The 20,969-nt window shown below is 36.5% G+C and overlaps 3 protein-coding genes across 4 annotated transcripts; all 3 read left to right on the forward strand.

Annotated features, from left to right (window-relative positions):
• The first annotated feature begins 3,365 nt into the window (after window positions 1–3,365).
• LOC110938141 (serine/threonine protein phosphatase 2A 59 kDa regulatory subunit B' gamma isoform) lies at window positions 3,366–7,976 on the forward strand. Its single transcript, XM_022180612.2, has 2 exons — window positions 3,366–4,965; window positions 6,669–7,976. Exons 1-2 carry the CDS (start codon window positions 3,823–3,825, stop codon window positions 7,071–7,073), a joined length of 1,548 nt encoding a protein of 515 aa, XP_022036304.1. The 5' UTR covers window positions 3,366–3,822; the 3' UTR covers window positions 7,074–7,976.
• Window positions 7,977–10,147: 2,171 nt separating this feature from the next.
• Window positions 10,148–13,247, forward strand: LOC110938142 (ribonuclease 3-like protein 3). 2 transcript variants are annotated; one of them, XM_022180613.2, is made up of 4 exons: window positions 10,148–10,305; window positions 11,304–11,653; window positions 12,095–12,241; window positions 12,778–13,247. In XM_022180613.2, the coding sequence occupies exons 1-4, from the start codon at window positions 10,200–10,202 to the stop codon at window positions 13,042–13,044; spliced, it is 870 nt and encodes a 289-aa protein (XP_022036305.1). In that variant the 5' UTR covers window positions 10,148–10,199; the 3' UTR covers window positions 13,045–13,247. The 2 variants fall into 2 exon arrangements, with proteins under 2 accessions (XP_022036305.1, XP_022036306.1); XM_022180614.2 differs by lacking the exon at window positions 12,095–12,241.
• A 3,702-nt stretch (window positions 13,248–16,949) lies between these two features.
• LOC110938144 lies at window positions 16,950–20,899 on the forward strand. Its single transcript, XM_022180615.2, has 3 exons — window positions 16,950–17,281; window positions 18,706–19,989; window positions 20,525–20,899. Exons 1-3 carry the CDS (start codon window positions 17,099–17,101, stop codon window positions 20,750–20,752), a joined length of 1,695 nt encoding a protein of 564 aa, XP_022036307.1. The 5' UTR covers window positions 16,950–17,098; the 3' UTR covers window positions 20,753–20,899.
• The last annotated feature ends 70 nt before the right edge of the window (window positions 20,900–20,969 follow it).

Below are 20,969 nucleotides of genomic sequence, written 5' to 3' on the forward strand. Positions count from 1 at the left end.
TTATTTAAGTTAATTTATGTACCGTGGGCTTCGATTTGATATCCGTGGACTACGGTGGACTTTCCAAACATGATTTTGATGGTTCCTTAGATGTTTATGGGCTATAAAGCTAAGTCTAAGACCCATGTTAATAATGTATGATTATGTAAGTGGTACGCGTGACCTAGTACGTGTTCGTTAAAGTATGTACGTATGTAGATGTATACGTATGTATGTATAAAGATATGTACGAGTGTATGCATGTATATAACGATGTAGGAAGGGTATATATGTATGTAGAGGTGTATGTACGTATGCATAAAGATATGTATGAGTATATGCATGTATGTAAAGATGTAGGAAAGGTATGTCCGTATGTAGATGTGTATGTATGCATGTATGTAGAGACCTATGAATGTAGGTATGTATGTAGAAGCGTATTTATGAATATATGAAGATACGTATGATAGTATGTATATATGTGATGGCGTAGAAATGTATGTATGTATGCAAATGTGTATTTGTGTATGTATGGGAGTACGTGTGATCGTAGGCATGAATGTAGAGACGTATGAATATAGGTACGTATGTAGAAGCGTATTTATGTATATATGAAGATACGTATGATAGTATGTATATATGTGAAGGCGTAGAAATGTATGTATGTATGCAAATGTGTATTTGTGTATGTATGGGAGTACGCGTGATCGTAGGCATGAATGTAGAGACGTATGAATGTAGGTACATATGTAGAAGTGTATTTATGAATATATGAAGATACGTATGAGTGTAGGCATGTATGTAATGAGGTATGGATGTATGCACGAGTATATGAAGTATGATTTTGGATACGTTAAGTGCTAATGATATTAATTATGTACCTAGAAAACGAAGGTTTACGCAGGTACATTATTGAAGACTCACAAGGGAATAGATACGCTAATGATATGCTTAAAGTTAGAGAGAAAGCTGAATGGAAAGTGTACATGTATTGAGTCTTGTTTATGTATTGTATACTAATGTGATGAATGTATGTGGTGAGTGCAGGTTGTACGAATCACGGGTGGTTATCACGAGGAACAGAGCTCGAAGAGCGAGCCACAAGCTAGATTGTACGGGAATAACTGAATATGTATTATTAGTAATCAGGGCTTATGCTTTATTTTTTTGTAAAAGATACATATTAAAACGTACTTTCAAGTAAGTCATGACATTGAATGAACTTCTCCTTTAAAAAAAAAAGTAAGTCATGACATTAATAATGAAAGAAATTTTATGGCACGAGTTTCCGCTGCGACTTTTTGTCAAATACGAATTAGGGTGTAACATACCCTGTGTAATACACAGGGTTATAACCTAGTATTTTTATATATTAAACTCAAAATGGGTTGTTGAAATGTTTTCTCAATAAATAATCTTAAAAACTACTTAACATTAATATAAAAAAAACCCACACCATTTTGCCCATCGCCCACCCATCACCCGCCACCCCACCCACCATTAAGTTTTTTTCTTTATAAAAGTTTTAATTAAACAATATTAGCAGCCTTTGTTTATAAAAGTTTCTAACTTTTAATTAAACAATATTAGCAGCCTTTGGTCGATGTTTTATGGACATATTGCTTATTATTTTTTTTTAAACAACTACCGAACTACACATATAATAATCTGCCCGGGACTTGTACTACTCTTTCTAGTTTACGAATTATAAAAGGAATCTTTTTGTTTCTTTGAGTTACTGAAATTAATCGAGTCGAGTCCAGCTGAACTTAAGCTCGTCTAACTCAAGATTAACTTGTTTTAAACGTTACAACTAAAACTGAACTTGTCTAATGAATAATTTTTAAATCACTAGCTTTATTTGAGCTCTACTCCTTTTATGATCATCACCTATGTGATTATTATATATTGTATATATACATATGCCTAATCTTATGTATATTTATAACTATAGTTTTATATATAGTGTAGCATAGATTTTTCTTTAAATATTTTATTAATTTTTGGAACGACGACTTTCTTGTGTTTGGCCACCGTATTCCTCAAATTGGAGAACCTCATTGCCTAACTATGGCCAAATTATGTTGTCTTAACCGGGCTTACGCTAGCTTTAGATTTTGGTTTGGACGTTCCCCCGAGAAACCATACTGCCGACTGTCACTTTACAGTCGGTGTGCCACCACAAGAGTAGAACTCTCTTAGCGTAACACACGATGGAACGAAAACCTCAGTGGGATTGAGATTCGAACTAACAACCTCGCACAAGGCCTAGATCAAATTCTCTACTGCCTTAATCCACCAAAAGTGACACAAGGGGGATCGAACTTGGGTCTATGCTGGAGAAACTAAGCCTCCTACTACTAGACCATAAGCGGTGCATAACTACTTTTTTTCATAATTAAACACAATAATATTTAGTGTGTGCGTGTGTGTATATATATATATTACTCTAAACAAAATTTACAATATTTATATATAATAAGACTTATTTAGCTATACGAGCCTAATTAAGCTCGATATATAAAGTTTGGAGTCAAACTAGTATAGTAAATTAACTTTAATTTAGACTTACATCGTTTAAGTCTGTGTCGATTCAATATTTTACTAAGCTAATCTGGATAGCGACTCCACTGTAGATGTCGTGAGCTTGATGACTTGACGATGAAAAACAAAGCTCTCTTAATTTATGCAATTATTACCCTTTTCATTTTTGTATTGAATGAAACATAACTTGTAACGCATGTTGTAAAAAGCGCACAAGGCGAGCACCTAGGCACAGAAGCACAGCGCAACAAAATCATTGTGACAAGAAAGGAGCGATTTCCAAGGTGCAACTTCAAGTCAAACTCTTCTTAAAGTTCGGCCAAAAATCGTTCAAAACCCTTAAATAAACATAAACTAACCCTAAACAACTCTAAAATTTTCAAAAATAATATTTTATACTATACGCTGGCTTGGCTTAAAAATAAGCCCTCACTTTTTAAGCATTTGGCGCCTAGGCTAGGCCTTTACATCTTATGCTTTTGACAACATAGCTAGTAACTTGCCTATGTACTTAGATCCTTTAAATTCTGCAAAGTGCAATACCTCCTTCCCTCACATGACAGACTGCATTGGCAAAACTAGTATCCATACACATATCCACTCTTCCAAACTCACGTTTGTTACAACACTCATGTCTTCCTCTTAACGCCCCTATGAAAGACGGTGTTTAGCGTCTCTACATGAAGACGTGGACTCAGACGCCAACCCACTACTCAATCATTAAATTTTAACAATTAACAATTAAACACCACCTACCATTCTAATAAACTATCTCCTTGTTTTAGGCATTTAGTTTCCACTTCATCCACTAAACAATCATTAGCATCATGTTTATTCTTAATCTTTATCTTTTATCCCCTTAATCCCCACCTTCTTCTTCTCTCTCTCTCTCTTCTGTCGGTCACACTCAACTTTCTTTCTCTCTCTAGAACCTTTTCATTTGAATTCAAACTAAATTTCGAAATCACTCAGAACCCTCTTCCCCTGTTCCTCTAAGCTTCTTAATCCCACAACCCCATCACCATAATAACAATCATCATCAAAATTATGCACTCAAAAGTCAACATGACTCACTTGAAGTCAAACCCCCATCAAATTTCAACTCAATTCGACTGTTAGAGACTCAAAGGTACGAGCTTTTGTCAAGATTTTGATATTTGAAGCTGCTGATTAAGTTTCAGAAACGAATGTGATCTGGGTATGATTAAAGGTTGAATCTTTGATTAATTGGGGGTTAAAATTAGGGTTTTTCGTTTTCAAATTAGGGTTTTTTTTTATTTTTTTTTTTATTTTGGAATTATGATTAAGCAAATATTGAATAAGCTTCCTAGGAAATCATCTTCTAAATCAGTTCATAATGATGAAAGAAGCAATGAATTGGATTCTGCTGTTGTGAATTCAACTGGTGTGAGTGATAAAGTTTCAAAATTGAGTTTGACTGTTAAGTCAAAGTCAAAGTCAAATGTTGACTCAGTTCCTGCTTCTTATGAAGCATTACCGAGTTTTCGAATAGTGTCGAGTTCCGAAAAACACAACTTGTTCATCAAGAAGTTGAACATGTGTTGTGTGGTGTTCGATTTTAACGAACCCGAAAAGAATGTTAAAGAGAAAGACGTGAAGAAACAGACGTTGCTCGAGCTCGTTGATTACGTGTCGTCGGTTAATTCGAAGTTCAACGAGGTTACGATACAGGAGATAACGAAAATGGTGGCTGCGAATCTGTTCCGGGCTCTACCGAATTTGAACCACGAAAACAAAGCCGTGGATTTGTACGATCAAGAAGACGACGAGTTTTTTATGGACCCGTCGTGGCCGCATCTTCAAATCGTGTACGAGTTTCTTCTTCGGTTTGTGGCGTCACCCGAAACGAATGCGAAGCTTGCTAAACGGTACGTCGATCATTCGTTCGTGTTGAGGTTGCTTGATCTGTTTGATTCGGAAGATCAACGAGAACGCGAGTATTTGAAAACAATCTTGCATAGAATTTACGGGAAGTTCATGGTTCATCGACCGTTTATCCGGAAAGCGGTTAACAATATCTTTTATCATTTCATGTTCGAAAGTGAGAAACATAACGGGATTGCGCAATTACTTGAGGTGTTAGGGAGTATCGTTAACGGGTTTGCTTTGCCGTTGAAGGATGAACATAAGCTTTTTCTTGCTCACGTGTTGATCCCGCTTCATAAGCCGAAATGTTTGTCGATGTATCACCAGCAGCTCGTGTATTGTGTTTGTCAGTTTGTCGAAAAAGATGCGAAATTGGCGGATACTGTTGTTCGGGGGTTGCTCAAGTATTGGCCGGTAACTAGTAGTTCGAAAGAGGTCATGTTTCTTGGTGAATTGGAGGAAATTCTTGAAGTTACACAAGCTGCGGAGTTCGAAAAGTTTATGGCCCCTTTGTTCGGTCGAATCGGTCAATGCATCAACAGTTCACATTTTCAGGTAAACTTGTGGCCCTTTTTTCTAGGGGTGCTAAACGGGTCGTGTTCGCGGGTTGGCGGGTTCAACCCGACCCGAAAATTGTATCATACATAAGAACCCGAACACGACCCGAAGTTTCGTGGGTTGACCCGAACACGACCCGTTCAACCCGAATTTTTTTTTTTTTCTGAAATTAATATATTAAAATTAAAATTTACTTAAAAACACAAATGTATATAAAAGTATCATATTTAAATTATAAAATCTATGTTAATTTCTCTTTTTAAGTTATAATCATTGCATAAAATACACACTCCATTTAATTTATGACCTAAAATATATTGTAAAAAAATATAATATAGTATAAATGTGTTAAATGGGTCAACCCGCCAACCCGACCAGGTTGACCCGAACCCGACCTGTTAACCTAAACGGGTTCGCGGGTTCAACCTGAAACTGACCCGAACCCGTTTATACTAAACCTAAACCCGCGAATTTCGTGTTAGGTTCGTGTCGGGTTTTCAGGTCGTGTCAGAAATTCACGCCCCTACTTTTTTCTCATCTTTTGATGTTGATGACATTGGTCTTAAGTTCAGAGGTGGTAAAATGGGCGGTCGAGATTTGGGTAGTGGGTAATGGGTCAGAATGGGTTCGGGTCAAAACATGTCAGGCCTGGGTGGGCAGATTGGGTCAATAAAGTTAATGTATGGAAAAATTACAAGTTTTGTCCTTTATCTTAATACCACGTATCAGGCGGTGTCCTTTTTAACGAATTTTGACAAGTTTTGCCCTTTACAAGGAATTTTGTTGCACGTTTTGTCCTTTAGGCTTAACTCAGTTAGATTTTCTTGTTAAATCTTGTCACCCAAGGGTATTTTAGTCTTTTTACCCATTTATTTCAAGAGTCAACCCTAAAATATTTTGTTTTATTCTTTTAAATAATATTAAATAAATGCCATTTTGCTCCCTGTGGTTTGGGTCATTTTGCCAGTTTAGTCCAAATGTTTCATTTTTCGACTGTGGGTCTCACCGTTGCCATTTTAGTCCACTGGGTTAAATTCATCTATTTTTTCTGTTAACAAGAAGGGCAATTCGGTCATTTTATATGGCCGAATTGCCCTTCTGGTTAACAGAATTACATATAAAATGATCGAATTGCCCTTCTCGTTAACAGAAAAATAGATGAAGTTAACCTAGTGGACTAAAATGGCAACGGTGAAACCTTTTTGGACCCACAGGCGAAAAATGAAACCTTTGGACTAAACTGGCAAAATGGCCCAAACCACAGGGAATAAAAAGGAATTTAACTCTAAATATAATTACCATCACTAAAGAATGAAGCGTTTAAAATAAAATAATTTACGACTTTAGAACATTTCCGATAGGACGTTTTCGGGAAATGTTTTTGCCACATCATCCGCATCTATAAGAATGAGTGATCTTATGATATGACAGCTGACTAGGTACGTTTTAGGTGTTTTTAAAGTTTAATGTGGATGGTCTTATAGATGTTGGATACTTGGATGAATATTGACCTTTTTGGCAAGCTTCATTTCCAGCTCCCCCCCCCCCCCCCCCTTTTTTGATCTGTTATCAATAAAGTACAACTCGTTTTCGATTTTTCTTTGTCTATTTTAATTTTTTTGTATTTTTGTAAATAGTTGATGTATCAAAGTGTATTCGTTCATTCAACTGCATGATGGTTTCATCTGTTCTGGTGACAGGTGGCAGAACGCGCGTTGTTCTTGTGGAATAACGAACACATAAGGAATCTAACGACTCAAAACCGCAAAGTGATTCTTCCCATCATCTTCTCTCCCTTGGAGAAAAACACGCACGGTCATTGGAACCAAGCTGTTCAAAGCCTAACCTTAAACGTCAGAAAAATATTCTCAGACGCCGATCAGTCAACGTTCCAAGATTGTCTGGTCAAATACCAAGAAGACGAAACCAAAGAGAAAGAAAACATCGCAAAACGACAGTCAACATGGAACCGCCTAGATGCTATGGCAGTCGCCAAAACCAAGCCTATGGTCGTCTCAACGTCTGCCACTATCACCACCACCGTTGCCACCAGCACCACCGCCGAAACCGCCTCCACCGTTAAGCAAAGTACTGGTGGCAGGTAAATAACTTAAAAAACAACTAGAGTAAATTGCCAAAATCGTCCCTGAGGTTTGGGCATGTTTGCCATTTTCATCCAAAACAATTTTTTTGTACAATATAGTCCTTCACTTTTGGGATTTTTTTGCCATTTTCATCCAAACATCTAATTTGCTTTATTTTTTCTAGAGTTAAATGTCATTTTGGTCCCTGTGGTTTGGGTCATTTTGCCAGTTTAGTCCAAAGGTTGAAACGTTGCCATTTTAGTCCAAATAGTTTCAAGCGTTGCCATTTTAGTCCACTTGGTTAACTCCGTCCATTTTTTTATGTTAGCTAGAAGGATAATTCGACCATTTTATATTGTCGAATTGCCTTTCTAGTTTAAAGAATTACATTTAAAATGACCGAAATGTCCTTCTAGTTAACAAAATAAAGGGATGGAGTTAACCCAGTGGACTAAAATGGCAACGTTTAAAACTATTTGGACTAATATGGCAACGTTTCAAACCTTTGGACTAAACTGACAAAATAACCCAAAATACAGGGACTAAAATGACATTTAACTCTTTTTTCTATCAAACATTTGGATAAAAATGGCAAAAAATCCCAAATCTCAGGGACGATTTTGGCAAAAAAAGTCAGACGTTTGAATGAAAATGGCAAAAAAACCAAAAAATGAAAGACTAGATGGTACAGAAAAGCTGTTTTGGATGAAAATAGCAAACATGCCCAAACCTCAGGGACGATTTTGGCAATTTACTCAAAAAATATCACCCATCTGTTATTGACCCATTGGTCAAAGATGACTTGGGGATAGAAACTAAGGTTTTGCTCTGTGTATCTTATTTTCTTTTGGTTTGGATTTATTCCATTTTCTGTTGTATCATAATGTTTTTTTTGTGATATAAAATTGTTGTTGAGATGAGATACATGAGGCTGTTCCACTTTGATACTCATAAGTCTCTAAGTAGAGACAGTAAGGTGTTGTTTGTTTTTTCTGAAAAGCTCTGCGCAGACTCTTCTGTCTGCGTCGCAGAGACATTGCCACCCACAGACTGTTTGTTTTTCTGAAGACGTTTCATTAAAAAACGTCTGCGTGAGCTCTTCTTGGTGCAGACTTAGCCCAGGCACTTCTAAGATCTTCTAAGGTCTGCAGAGGGTTAAACACCACCACCCACCACCACCGTCCATCACTAGAGGTGTACAAAAAAACCGGTTTTAGAACCGAAACCGGGAAAAAAACCGAAACCGGTTTTTTTATAACCGGACCGGTATTATAACTGGACCGGCGGTCTGAAAAACCGGTTAATAACCGAAACCGGTTTTTAAAAAACCGAAAAAAAAAAACGTTTTTTTTTTTTGGGAAAAACCGGTCCTAACCGGTTACACCGGTTATTGTTTTGGACTTGAAAAACCGGTTAGTAACCGAAACCGGTTATAAAAAAAAACCGGTTTTCGTTTTGGGTGAAAAAACCCGGTTCGGTTAATAACCGAAACCGGTTTTTGAAAAAAACCGATTTGTACACCTCTATCCATCACCAACACCGTCCATCACCACCACCACCGCTTACCACCATCACCGTCCACCTCCACCATACACCACCACCACCGTCCGTACACCACCATCAGTTTATTTTAGAAGTCTATATACGTTAAAAAACAAACAGTGTTCTTCTTGCAGACTGCAGAGGTTTGGTCCACCTCTTCTTCTACAGACGTCTGCAGATTTGGTCCGCAGACTGCTGACATAACAATGCTAACTTAGATACGAAACATTCAAACAATAGTGATAACTAAAGATCTGATGATCGACACAAAGAAAGTCACACAATTGAGTCGTGTATGCACACATACCCAATCAATGCACACAAGAACATTAACAAACTACGATAACATTAAACGCAAAAGAACCAAACATCATCATGCAAAACACCACGATGCATATAGAAGTTACAAATCAACAATATCAAATTTAGCTTTTTCAAATTTTTTTTACATTGACGGTACTTAGCACTTTGTAGATCGAATTTAGCCGCCTTAACATCTTTCCGAGCTTCATAACGTGCATATAGCATGCTAGGTACTCCGCATGTCTTGTTATTCCCCTCTTTCTCTCAAGTTCTTTTGTATCTCATCCACCTTCTTTAGAGTCCGCATATCATATTCCCAAATGTGTTTCATAACGTTTAATTGCTCCTTCAATTTTTCAATTTTGAGCTCGGCTACATGTTTTGAATCCAACTGTTTCCCCCGAGCATAATAATTTTCTCGTGAAGTTATTCTTTTTCACTCGCTGATTTTCTATAATGACCTTTTTTTTTCTTTTGCTTCCTGCCATTATTTTGGTAGATTATAAATACAAATAAATAATCCAAACAAATGATTTAAGGATAAAAATATGTAACAAACCTTATGTTTCTCGTCTAAGGGTATGTTTGGCAAAAGTAGCTGGTGGTTAGAGATTGGAAGCTGGTAGCTGTAGCTATAGTTTTTTAGATATATTTAGGTATTTGGTAAAGTAACTGTGGCTTTTAATAAAATGTATAAAATGCCAAAATGGAATTAACTAAAAACACATAACTAAAAAATGCATTATCTTTAGAGGTTAAAATAGTCATTTTTTTCTCTAAAAGCTTGTAGCTCTTTCTAAACGCTACTCGTAAGAGCGTTCAACCAAAAGCTTCAAATCCTTCAACTAAACAAGGTTTTTTATTTAGTAGGAGTTTTTTCTTACAAGATTAAAGCTGAATTACAAACCGGTGTTTTATGGCTTTTTATTAAACGAGGATACGGGTTTATTGATGTAAAATTTACCTTGAAATACTGCCTCAAACGACGAAAACATTGCTTCAATTCGGGTTTCGAGGTAAGTTTTACATAAATCGACTTATATCTTCGTTCTGATCAAAATCTCTAAAACATCAGTTTGTAATTCGGAAAAAAATTTAACTCCTTTAAGCTATTTTTAACGGCATACTATTATCGGTCAAAAGTGAACCAGTTCGGATTATTATCGGCAAATAACTTAGTTGAGATTATTATCGGTCAAATTGAGAAAATTGAGATTTATCCAATTTCTCAAATAATAATAGTCGTTTATAATTTAATGACCAAGAAACGTTCGATTAAACTGATATGGACCTCCTCCATCTATGGAATTGAACTCAATGGCGTCTTCTCCTTCATGGTGGCGGTCGCTCTTCTCTCCGTCCAGGAATCCGGTCACCGTTCACTGCTTTAAACGCCTCCAAGAATACGGTTAGCTTTCACCATCCTACCTACCTACCTCTCTATTTCATTCGAGTTAGGGTTTATGCCTATGAGCCTGTGTTCTAGGGTTACTTAATTTGTCATCTTCATTTTGCTTGTATGCTGATTTCACCTTTGAATTAGCCGAATTTTAGCTTCTGCTCTTCGTGTTTTCCTTTTATAATTTACAGTTTCTGTACCTATATCCATATAGTTAAGGGCAACTGTAGTTGGATAATACTCTCATGAGTTTTTTTTTTTTTTTTTTTTTTAATTTGAAAAATATATGTATTTGACGCTAAGTAGTTAATGCAGTAAAATATCGGATATCGGTCAAGAACCGGTATTTGAGATATCAGTTATCCTGATTGGATATCGGTAATTTTATTATCATGCTAAATTTATATATATAGCAATTTAACACTAACAATTCAGTATACTCTCTCCTACCATTAACAAATTAACCTTTTGCAACTTGCAAAACACTAACAATTGTACCACGTAGGAACTAACTAAGACTTAAAACACTAACATTTAACGCTAACAACTAACAATTAAGACTTAAAACACTAATAGCAACAATAAGAAGAAAGACGAATGGTAGAACTAAGAAGAAAAAGTACTAATATCGGGAAAATCGGTGATATATTGGTCAAATATCAGTCAATATTGACGATATTATCGGCACCGATATTGTAATCGATATTTTGCACCGATATCTCGGCAGGGGACCGATATATCACTGATATATCAGGATGTTAACTACACGTCAGACTTTCCTTGTATGCCCAACATCTCTTTGTACGACTATGTGGGATTTACCTAGGTTCTATGCAGTTAATGTCGGTTATCGGCCCTCTACAGATATCAATGTCAAATATCCATCCGGAATATCGGTTCTGATATTATCAGCGATATTGAACGATTAATAAATACTTGCAACTGTTAATACCTGGGATTTTAAATGCTTACTAGCTTAATTTTATTATTTGACAAATTTCTAACAGCCAATCTTAAGTTGGTGACATCATCACAAGAGAAGAAAGCGTTAGCAAGTCTTAAGGAAATGGAGAAGATTATAGGGTATAAATTCAAGGAAAAGTCGTTATTACAACAAGCTTTTACGCATTCAAGTTATCAAGAATCTGAATCGTATGAAAGACTCGAGTATGTCGGTGATTCAATTCTCAATTTTTTAATCAGTAAACAACAATTCTTTATGTACCCGAATCTCTCACCAGGGTCATTAACTGCGCTACGAGCTGCTAATGTTGATACCGAAAAATTAGCACGTGTTGCAGTTAAGTATAACTTCCATAAGTACCTACGACATGAAAATCCGATGCTTAGTAAGCAGGTATGTCACACCCTTTACTAGTTTTGTTTGTAAATAATACATAGAAATAAGCACATGGATGGTCCCTGTGGTTTACCAAAATTTTGGATTTGGTCCCTAGCTTTCCAAAAGTACACGGATGGTCCCTGTGGTTTGCACTTTGTAACGTATCTAGTCCCCAACCAACAAATCTAAAGTTTTTAGCATGTGCAAGTTAGGGTGTGCAAGTTAGGGCGTAAATGCATTACAAAGTGCAAATTATAGGGACCATCTATGTATTTTTGAAAAAAGTTGGGGACTAAATATGTTACAAAGTGCAAACCACAGGGACTATCTGTGTACTTTTGGAAAGCTAGGGACCAAATCCAAAATTTTAGTAAACCACAGGGACCATCTGTGTACTTTACTCTAGTACATATCTTCAACTTCATCATCTCTTTTGTATATATGTTATTTGTACAGATTCAAGTATTTATTAAAGCCATTGAAAAGTATCCTTTTCATTCATATGGATTGATCGATGCTCCAAAAACTTTAGCTGATGTTGTTGAGTCCACAATCGGGGCCATCTATGTTGACAGTAACTCTTCGATCGATACTACATGGGAGGTTTGGTTCATATATGTCTACTTTCTTATAAAATAAAGTTTTGAGTAAACTTCCGTTTTGCTCCCTGTGGTTTAGTAACTTTAACGGTTTTGCTCCAATCCTTTAAAAATAGCCATTTTACTCCCTGATCTATGAAGCCCTTCATGATTTTACTCCCCGCCCTAAACGTCATCCATTTTAAATGTTAAAGCCTGTCACGTGCAAAACACCTGATGGGCAATTATGTCTTTTCCCAACCCATATTAATGAATTACTTGTTAAAACCCTAATGTTTAAAATGGATGACGTTTAGGGGCCTGGAGTAAAATCGTGAAGGGCTTCATAGATCAGGGAGTAAAATGGCTATTTTTAAAGGATTGGAGCAAAACCGTTAAAGTTACTAAACCACAGGGAGCAAAACGGAAGTTTAGTCAAAAAACTCAAGTTTTTTATTCCAATAACGTCACAGTTATTTAATCTGTTCAACCCATTTCCTTTTAGCGAAACTTTGAAAAACCGTAATCTAAGTCAAGACTTGTTTTTATTGTGTTATTTAGGTGGCTAAGAATCTACTGGAGCCTATGATCACTCCCGAAATGCTCCAACAGAATCCAGTAAGGAAGCTTAATGAGCTCTGTCACAAAAAGAAATTAAAGGTTAGATTTAGAGATAAGTGGCTAAAAGAAGGGATTTATGAAGTTATTATTGATAATAAACTTAAAGGAAAAGGTGTGTACAAAGCCAAGAAGGAGATTGCATTAAATAGAGCAGCTGAAGATGCATGTAACAACATTTTGAATAGCACATCTGAAAGTTTAAAATAGGTAATTTAAAGGGGGTGTTTGGGACTGGTTTTTTGTGTTTTAGTACAACACAATTAGAAGTTTTTCTGATGTTTGGGATTATGCATCTGGTTTTTGTGTTTTATTAGAACAATAAGAAGTTTCGGGGGACCCGCAAGGGGTTAACGATCCCGCTGCCGGAAATAGCTCCTCCAATTAGGGATAATTTGAAACACTTTTACGGATTTGAGACGGGTATGGTATTAGGTGATTCTCGACCCGATTACCTGAAGCATACATACTTGTTTATCTTAACCATACCCTTAATTGAAAAAAGGAAATCAATATTTCTTTGCCATTGGGTTATAGAGCGTCTACTAGTCCTTTGTGGTTTTTATATTTCTGATTTCCCTGAGTGATATAAATTATATGTTTAAAAAGCAAATTGGGCCAGGATCATTTCAGAACCATAAATACTTACAGAACTCGCAGAACTCCTAATAAACAATCTTTTTATTTATATATTTTTATGTTTAGGATAATTTTATCATTTATTATGTGTATTTTTACTATTACATACATGTTAAGAGTAATTTTAGCATTTTTTATATGTAATTTTATAATTACACATATCTAAACTAGTTTTTTTACATATATGTAATTAGTTATGACACATATATATAATTTTGGCAATTAAACATATGTAAACTACTTTTAACATGTATGTAATCAAAGAAATACATATAATAGATGATAAAAAGATCCTAAATACAAAAACTTATATATAAAATGATTGTTTATTAGGAGTTCTGAAAGTTCTGTAGTTATTTAGAGTTCTGAAATGAACTCAACCCAAAGCAAATTAGTAAGAAATGTATTTGAGAATTCCAACTTACAATTTGTGGGTATACTTGATAGCTTACGGGTAATGAGTAATTGGGTATCCGACGGGTATGAAATAGAACACGTTTTAGACTAGGATCACCAATATGTCTCATGAAAGTTACAAAGATCATAACAAAAGTTGCATTAAATAAAATTTATTTAGCGCTAACCTACTTAGAAGATTCTTAGGAATTTCAAATATCAACAGTGTCGTCTTGTCCATAGCATTATAGCCTAATGACACCTTAGGTATTGGATAAGGTTTAGGGACCATGAGGTCCTAGGTCCGGTTCCTAACCCGGGGGGGGGGGGGGGTCATGGGTTTTCTCCTGAATTAGTGTATGTGCATTATTGTCTAGTGGAGATGAATATGATTGGGTGGTTCAGTTGGAACTAAAGTCGAGCGGAAAACATACGTTCTATGTAACGACTTTCATGGTTCATTTGGAACTAAAGTCGAGCGGAAAAACATACGTGCGTATGGAACGACTTTCATGGTTTAAAAAGGAGACAAAAGTTTAGCGATTTCATGTGAGAAATCAGTCTAGATGATTAGGTGTCGATGAAAGGAAAGAAAACCTGACTTAAAAACGGACAAACAGATTCCACCTCCATCGTAGCCTAGAACCATATCATGACAGAACTATTCATTAACAGTTATATGAAAGGTATATATAATATATGTTAGAAAAAACTATGTTAAATTTCATAAACTTTATGATTATTTTATGGAATATTGGATGTTGAACAAATCTTTACAATCTTTTCATGTAGTTTACTTATTTTGTTGTTTAAAAGAGTTTTTTTTTTTTTTTTTAAGTTCTAACTAGTTTATTTTCCACCCGCGCGTTGCGGCAAGGACCCAATGACTGCAAAACGTGTGTCAACAACGGCAAGCAAATACCGAATATCAAAATATAAATAAAAATGACGTGGTAAGGATAGTCACTTCGTCCTAAAAAAACGATTTTAAATAACCTAATATATAATAATAGGACCAACACGTCTTACACGTTGGAATTTCGGTTGTTTTCCGTTAAGTTATTACGGTGCTAAGACGTTAAAATATGGATGAGCTCGGTATCGATAACGGCACCGAAATTACCGATCCAGAAAATCTTGAAATTAGGTACCGGCACCGAAATTACTCGGTACAATACGGTATGGTATTTGAAGGGTAAGATCAATAAATACAGATATGGTGCTAGACCGGTGTCGAACCGAATGTAACGATTCTGAAAACGCCAGAAGGTGGATACCAAATTAGTACCGAAAATGATTTGGTATAGTAAATTTGGTACCGATACGATACCGGTTTGATTACAGGATTTGATACGATTTGCTAATCAATAATCTAAATATTCAAGTTAATTTTACATGCTACAATTTATTAATTAAAAAAAGGACAAAAAGGAAAGCAAAATAAGTTGTGTATATAAAACCTCATTCAAACGAAATACAGTTTATTTACCGTGTGTATGAAAAGTAATCTAAACGGTGCAATTATTTGCATTGATACAGGATTTGATGAGCTCGGTACCAACCGGTACCGAAAATACCGTTACCGAAATCCCCAAAAGTGGGTACAGGTACTAAATATACCTGGTATGGTACGGTTCGGAAAAAGCTCATTCAAACGAAATACAGTTTACTTACCGTGTGTAAGAAAAGTAATCTAAACGGTGCAATTACTTGCATTGCTACAGAATTTTTTAGGGTAAAAACTGGTGAATACCGGTGTCGAACCGGTACCGAAAATACACCTGATTTAATAAATTTAATACCGATATCAGTACCCGATAATTTTTGCTAATCACTTAGTAATATTACTATTAAATTATAATATATTATGTTACTGTTCAATCATTTGGTTTTTTAATTTTTAATTTTTAATATATAGGGTAATAAGCAATTAATTCATTATATCGAATGATGGTAGTATGAATTTAACAAAAGTAGAATGGCAAAAGTGTGATGTTGGTAGCATGAATTTAACAAAGTGTGATGTTTTGGTGTGGTAGTGATGGTGACAATTGTGTGGGAGTGGTGGTTGATGGAGGTGGAGGTGGTAGTCTAGTGATAATGGTGTGGTAGTGGCGGTGGTGGAGGTGGTAGTCTGGTGTGGTGGTGGTGACGGTCTGCTGATAATTGTGTGGCAGTGGCGCTTGAGGGAGGTGGAGGTGGCGGTCTGGTGTGGTGATCTCGTGTTGATAATGGTGTGGTGGTGGTGGTGATTGGTGGAGTGGTTGGTGTTGTTAGGTGTTATAAGGCTATAGGGTGTGGTAATGACCCTCTTGACCACCATGACCCTCCTTTTCAGTGTCATGTCACCCACCTATAATTTACAATCCAAAACCACTACCCTAAGGATGTGGTCATGACCCAAACCACTGTCCACTTGTTTATTTTAATTTATCTTTGTCTAAAGAAAAAAGAAATGATTACTTGAAAATGAAAAGGACCATGATTTAATCCATGCAAACCATGGTGGATTAGAGAAGGGAGTGGTATAGTCTTTCATTCATGTTTCTACGTGACGAATCATGTCCCAACCATGACCCACACACCCAAAGAGAGAGCTAGAGAGGAAGTCCACATCATCTTCCACATAATATGAGCCAACTTAAGTTTTTTTTTATACATCAACATCCATGTCAGCGTCCACGTCACCGTGAATTAACTGGGTTAGACCCAGGGGCACAGAATAGAGGGGGGGGGGGTTGAATTTGTCGCTCAGTAGTGTCCGGTATATAGTTTTTTATATATTTTTTAGGTATATAGCTTTTCGACCCTGGTTTTATAATTTCTTTAGATATATAAGTTTTCGACCCTCGGTTTTATATAAACTTTTTAATATATTAGTTGGTTGTTTCCAACTTTCCATGAGGTTCATAAGATAACATACGTCACACCCGGTGATTTCTTCTAGAGGAAAAGAATCCATGACGTTTAAATTGGGCCTCCATGACCCAAAACCGAGTGAAGGCCCTGGATCCTTCTCGATCCATCACATGTTAAAAAAAAAACTACATATAATAAAATAAAAAAAATCAATAATAACCTAAACGAGTTTCTTGGAGAACAGGGCAACCTGAATCCGTATATATATCTGCAATTATCCCTACCGATCCATAATCATCAACCGTATAATAATAATAATCAAATCATCAAATTCAACAACTTCTACAGATCTGTAAACTCCACAGAGAATATGGATTTTGAGTTGAGAAGAGCGAGAGAGAAATTGGAGAAAGAACAAAAGGATCGAAAAGAAAAGGCCAAATTACGATTGGAAAGAGAGAGAAAAGCCAAATTAGAAGCTAATCGCCACCGTGAAGCCATTGAATCTGCTCAGAGATCTCGTAGAATCCATGCAATGGAAGCACAAATTAAGGTATATTTTCATTGATTGGTTGATTGTCAATCGAGATTCGTTGATTATCGCAACTTCATAAGGATTAAATTGCAACATTTGATTGTAAACTAGTATGATTTGGATTTGGATATGTTGATTGTTGTTATGGAAGCAATTGATTGATCTGTTCAGGAACCCTAGAAAAGTCATTTGGGGTAAATTTTAGGGTTTACTTGATAAGAACATGGTCTATAATCAGATTATGATTAACCTGATACGCGGAAATAGTTAATCAGCTTATCGAAAAGACGAAAACAACTTATGTGTAATTTCTAAAATCCACTATGAAAAATCAGATTGAGATAAGTAAGCAATTTCAAACTGCTCAATGAAAGCAGTTTATTTCACCCTGAAATAAGCAAAACCAAACACTATTCTTCATTTAAACTCAGATACGAGTTTATCTGCTTTTAATAAGTGTTTGGATTGAGCAATGCACCCTCACAAGTCACAATGACAAGGATGCTTAAAGCTCAAATGCTTCCACTTAGTTAGTTGCTAACACTTGTTATTGTAACTCTAGTTAAGATTAGGGAGCCAATTTTGAGGAAGAGTTAATTACTGTTTTCGTCCTTGTGGTTTGTCAAAAATCAGTATTTCAGTCCATTAGTTTAAAAGTTGCGATTTCAGTCCTTGTGGTTTCACTTTCGTAACCATTTCAGCCCCTGTGGTTTCACTTTCATAACCATTTCAATCCATTTATTCTGTTAGTACAGGGACTGAAATGGTTACGAGATGGATTGAAATGGTTACGAAAGTGAAACCACAGGGACTGAAATCGTAATTTTTAAACTAATGGACTGAAATAGTGATTTTTGACAAACCACAGGGACGAAAATAGTAATCAACTCTTTGAGGAATCATTCCAAGATTCTACTTTGAGTTAATTACTGTTTTCGTCCCTATGGTTTGTGAAAAATCACTATTTCAGTCCATTAGTTTAAAAATTGCGATTTCAGTCCCTGTGGTTTCACTTTCGTAACCATTTCAGCCCATTATTCTGTTAACTACAGGGACTGAAATGGTTACGAGGTGGACTGAAATGGTTACGAAAGTGAAACCACAGGGACTGAAATCGCAATTTTTAAACTAATGGACTGAAATAGTGATTTTTGTCAAACCACGGGGACGAAAATAGTAATTAACTCTTCTACTTTTTTCTTGTATTTCTGCCGGCATATCAGCATATCGTATTAGACTGATTTTCTAGAATCATTAGAAAACATTGATCTTTGGCATTATCAGTAGAATAGCACAAGTTTGTTAGAATCTTTTTTTTTTCGTATTTATTAGTAACACGAGTTTACTAGAATCTTTCATCTGTAAATTTAGCGTTTATTTTTTCTTCTTCTGTCGGTATATACGATTGTAAAAATGTCTCGTATTTTTTAACTACCCTTCAGGCAGAGCAACAAATGGAAGAAACTATATTTGCCGGTAGAGGAATTTCATTCAACCGCGTTCTTGAAGCGGTACCGTTTGAGGGTTCCGGAGATAAAATCAAACTACCACCTTCGTGTTTCAATGAACTATCAGAGCAAGGTGCTTTTGACAAAGGCCCCCTTCATTTCCAGTTATCAGTAGCTCACCAAGATCACGAGTCAACTCACGGGTCAACTCATGCTGGGGTCTTGGAATTCACTGCAGACGAAGGTACAGTCGGGATCCCGCCTCATATTTGGAATAACTTATACTCCAAACAAGATCCAAACACTCCTTTAGTTGAAGTTAAATATGTTTGGTTATCGAAGGGAACGTATGCGAAACTTCAATCGGAAGAACTCGGGTTCTCGGACATACCCAATCACAAAGCGGTTCTTGAAACGACTCTTCGCCAACACGCAACTCTTTCTCAAGATGATGTTTTGACGGTCAAACACGGTGTGTTAACTTTCCATCTACGCGTTCTTGAACTAAAACCGTCGTCAAGTGTGTCTGTTCTCGAAACCGATATCGAGGTTGATATTATGGGTCCTGATTCACTTCCCGAAAAAACCACCCAACACGTGTTGAAACCACTAACGTTTGGGAAATCAGAATCGGGAATTATAAACGAAGGAGAATACGCGTATTACAAGTTTTCAATAGACGATGACACATGGAAAATAATCGCTCTTGGAGATGTTGAAATTGAAGTGAATTTGGATTCGGAGTCGAATGGAGATACCGATCTTTATCTTTCCCGACACCCGTTATTGTTTCCAAACACGCACCAACACGGTTGGTCTAGCCACGATTTGGGGTCAAAGTGTTTGGTTCTCGGGTCAAAGGACCACACCTTGGGTCCGGGTAGCTATAGTGTCGGTGTATACGGGTTCAAAGGAACAACAAAATATAACGTTTCAGTAACCGTTAAAGACACGTCGAAGTCAAACGTTGGTCAACAACCCATGTCGTCTTCTTCAGATGGGTTAACATCAACAGCGGATACGGTAGAGTGCGGGAACTGCAAACATTATATACCCGTGAGAACCATAGCGCTTCACGAGGCGTATTGTAGAAGACATAACGTGATTTGTCAGCATACGGGTTGCGGTGTCGTGTTGAGAACCGAAGAGGTTAAGAATCACGTGCATTGCGTGAAATGTGAACAGGCTTTTCATAGTACCGAGATGGAAAAACACATGAAGGTGTTTCATGAGCCGTTATCCTGCGCGTGTGGGGTCGTTCTTGAGAAGACACAGATGGTAAGCTACACTTTCATAGTTTCATATAATTGTTAGTAAACTGCCATTTTGGTCCCTGAGGTTTGGTTACTTTTGCCACTTTAGTCCAAAACTCAAACCTTTTGCATCTGGGTCCCTGTGGTTTCAGTTTTATTGTCATTTTGGTCCAAAAATGAAATCAGGTCATACTTGTCTTATAAAATCCTGCAATTTTGTCATTTTCCTCGGGGGTAAATCAGGTCATATTTGTCTTATAAAATATGGTATTTATTTATAAAAAAGAAAGGATCATTTTGCCCCTGTGGAAAATGACAAAATAATAGGATTTTATAAGACAAATATTACCTGATTTCATTTTTGGACCAAAATGGCAATAAAACTGAAACCACAGGGACCCAGATGCAAAAAGTTTGAGTTTTGGACTAAAGTGGCAAAATTGACCAAACCACAGGGACCAAAATGGCAGTTTACTCATTGTTAGTAAACTGCCATTTTGGTCCCTGAGATTTAATTTTAGTTTTGTTAAAAGAGTATATGTTTGTCTTGTTTATTGCAGGTGCAACACCAGTCGTCAGAGTGTGCCTTACGGCTAGTGACATGTCGGTTTTGTGGAGACATGGTCCAAGCTGGTTCACTAGCGGTTGATGCACGAGACCGGTTAAGAGGACTCTCGGAACATGAGAGTCTTTGTGGGTCCAGAACGGCGCCGTGTGACTCGTGTGGTCGTGCGGTTATGTTGAAAGAAATGGATATTCATCAAGTAGCTGTTCATCAGAAGAATTGATGCAACTATGTATTTGGTTTTGTTTGTGGGGCGGTTATTATTTATGATGTAATCCTTTCCGATTGTTTGTAAATGGATGTTGGTATCTATGGTGTTGTGCTCTTTGGGTTTTCTAATCAATGCTTTAGACATCATAATCTTTTTAAAGGCTTTGAGCCGGGGTCTCGATGGGAAGCAGCCTCTCTATTTCTACGGGGTAGAGATCTTACCCTTCTCA

The sequence above is a fragment of the Helianthus annuus genome, chromosome 4, assembly GCF_002127325.2.
Source record: "Helianthus annuus cultivar XRQ/B chromosome 4, HanXRQr2.0-SUNRISE, whole genome shotgun sequence".
NCBI lineage: Eukaryota > Viridiplantae > Streptophyta > Magnoliopsida > Asterales > Asteraceae > Helianthus > Helianthus annuus.

Bases quoted from the DNA above. Each gene is read 5' to 3' on its own strand.
- LOC110938141 (XM_022180612.2), top strand. From the start codon at position 3,823: ATGATTAAGCAAATATTGAATAAGCTTCCTAGGAAATCATCTTCTAAA. The intron at 4,966-6,668 runs GTAAACTTGTGG...TTCTGGTGACAG, and splicing joins TCAACAGTTCACATTTTCAG to GTGGCAGAACGCGCGTTGTT.
- LOC110938142 (XM_022180613.2), top strand. From the start codon at position 10,200: ATGGAATTGAACTCAATGGCGTCTTCTCCTTCATGGTGGCGGTCGCTC. The intron at 11,654-12,094 runs GTATGTCACACC...TTATTTGTACAG, and splicing joins ATCCGATGCTTAGTAAGCAG to ATTCAAGTATTTATTAAAGC. The intron at 12,242-12,777 runs GTTTGGTTCATA...TGTGTTATTTAG, and splicing joins CGATCGATACTACATGGGAG to GTGGCTAAGAATCTACTGGA.
- LOC110938144 (XM_022180615.2), top strand. From the start codon at position 17,099: ATGGATTTTGAGTTGAGAAGAGCGAGAGAGAAATTGGAGAAAGAACAA. The intron at 17,282-18,705 runs GTATATTTTCAT...ACTACCCTTCAG, and splicing joins CAATGGAAGCACAAATTAAG to GCAGAGCAACAAATGGAAGA. The intron at 19,990-20,524 runs GTAAGCTACACT...TGTTTATTGCAG, and splicing joins TTCTTGAGAAGACACAGATG to GTGCAACACCAGTCGTCAGA.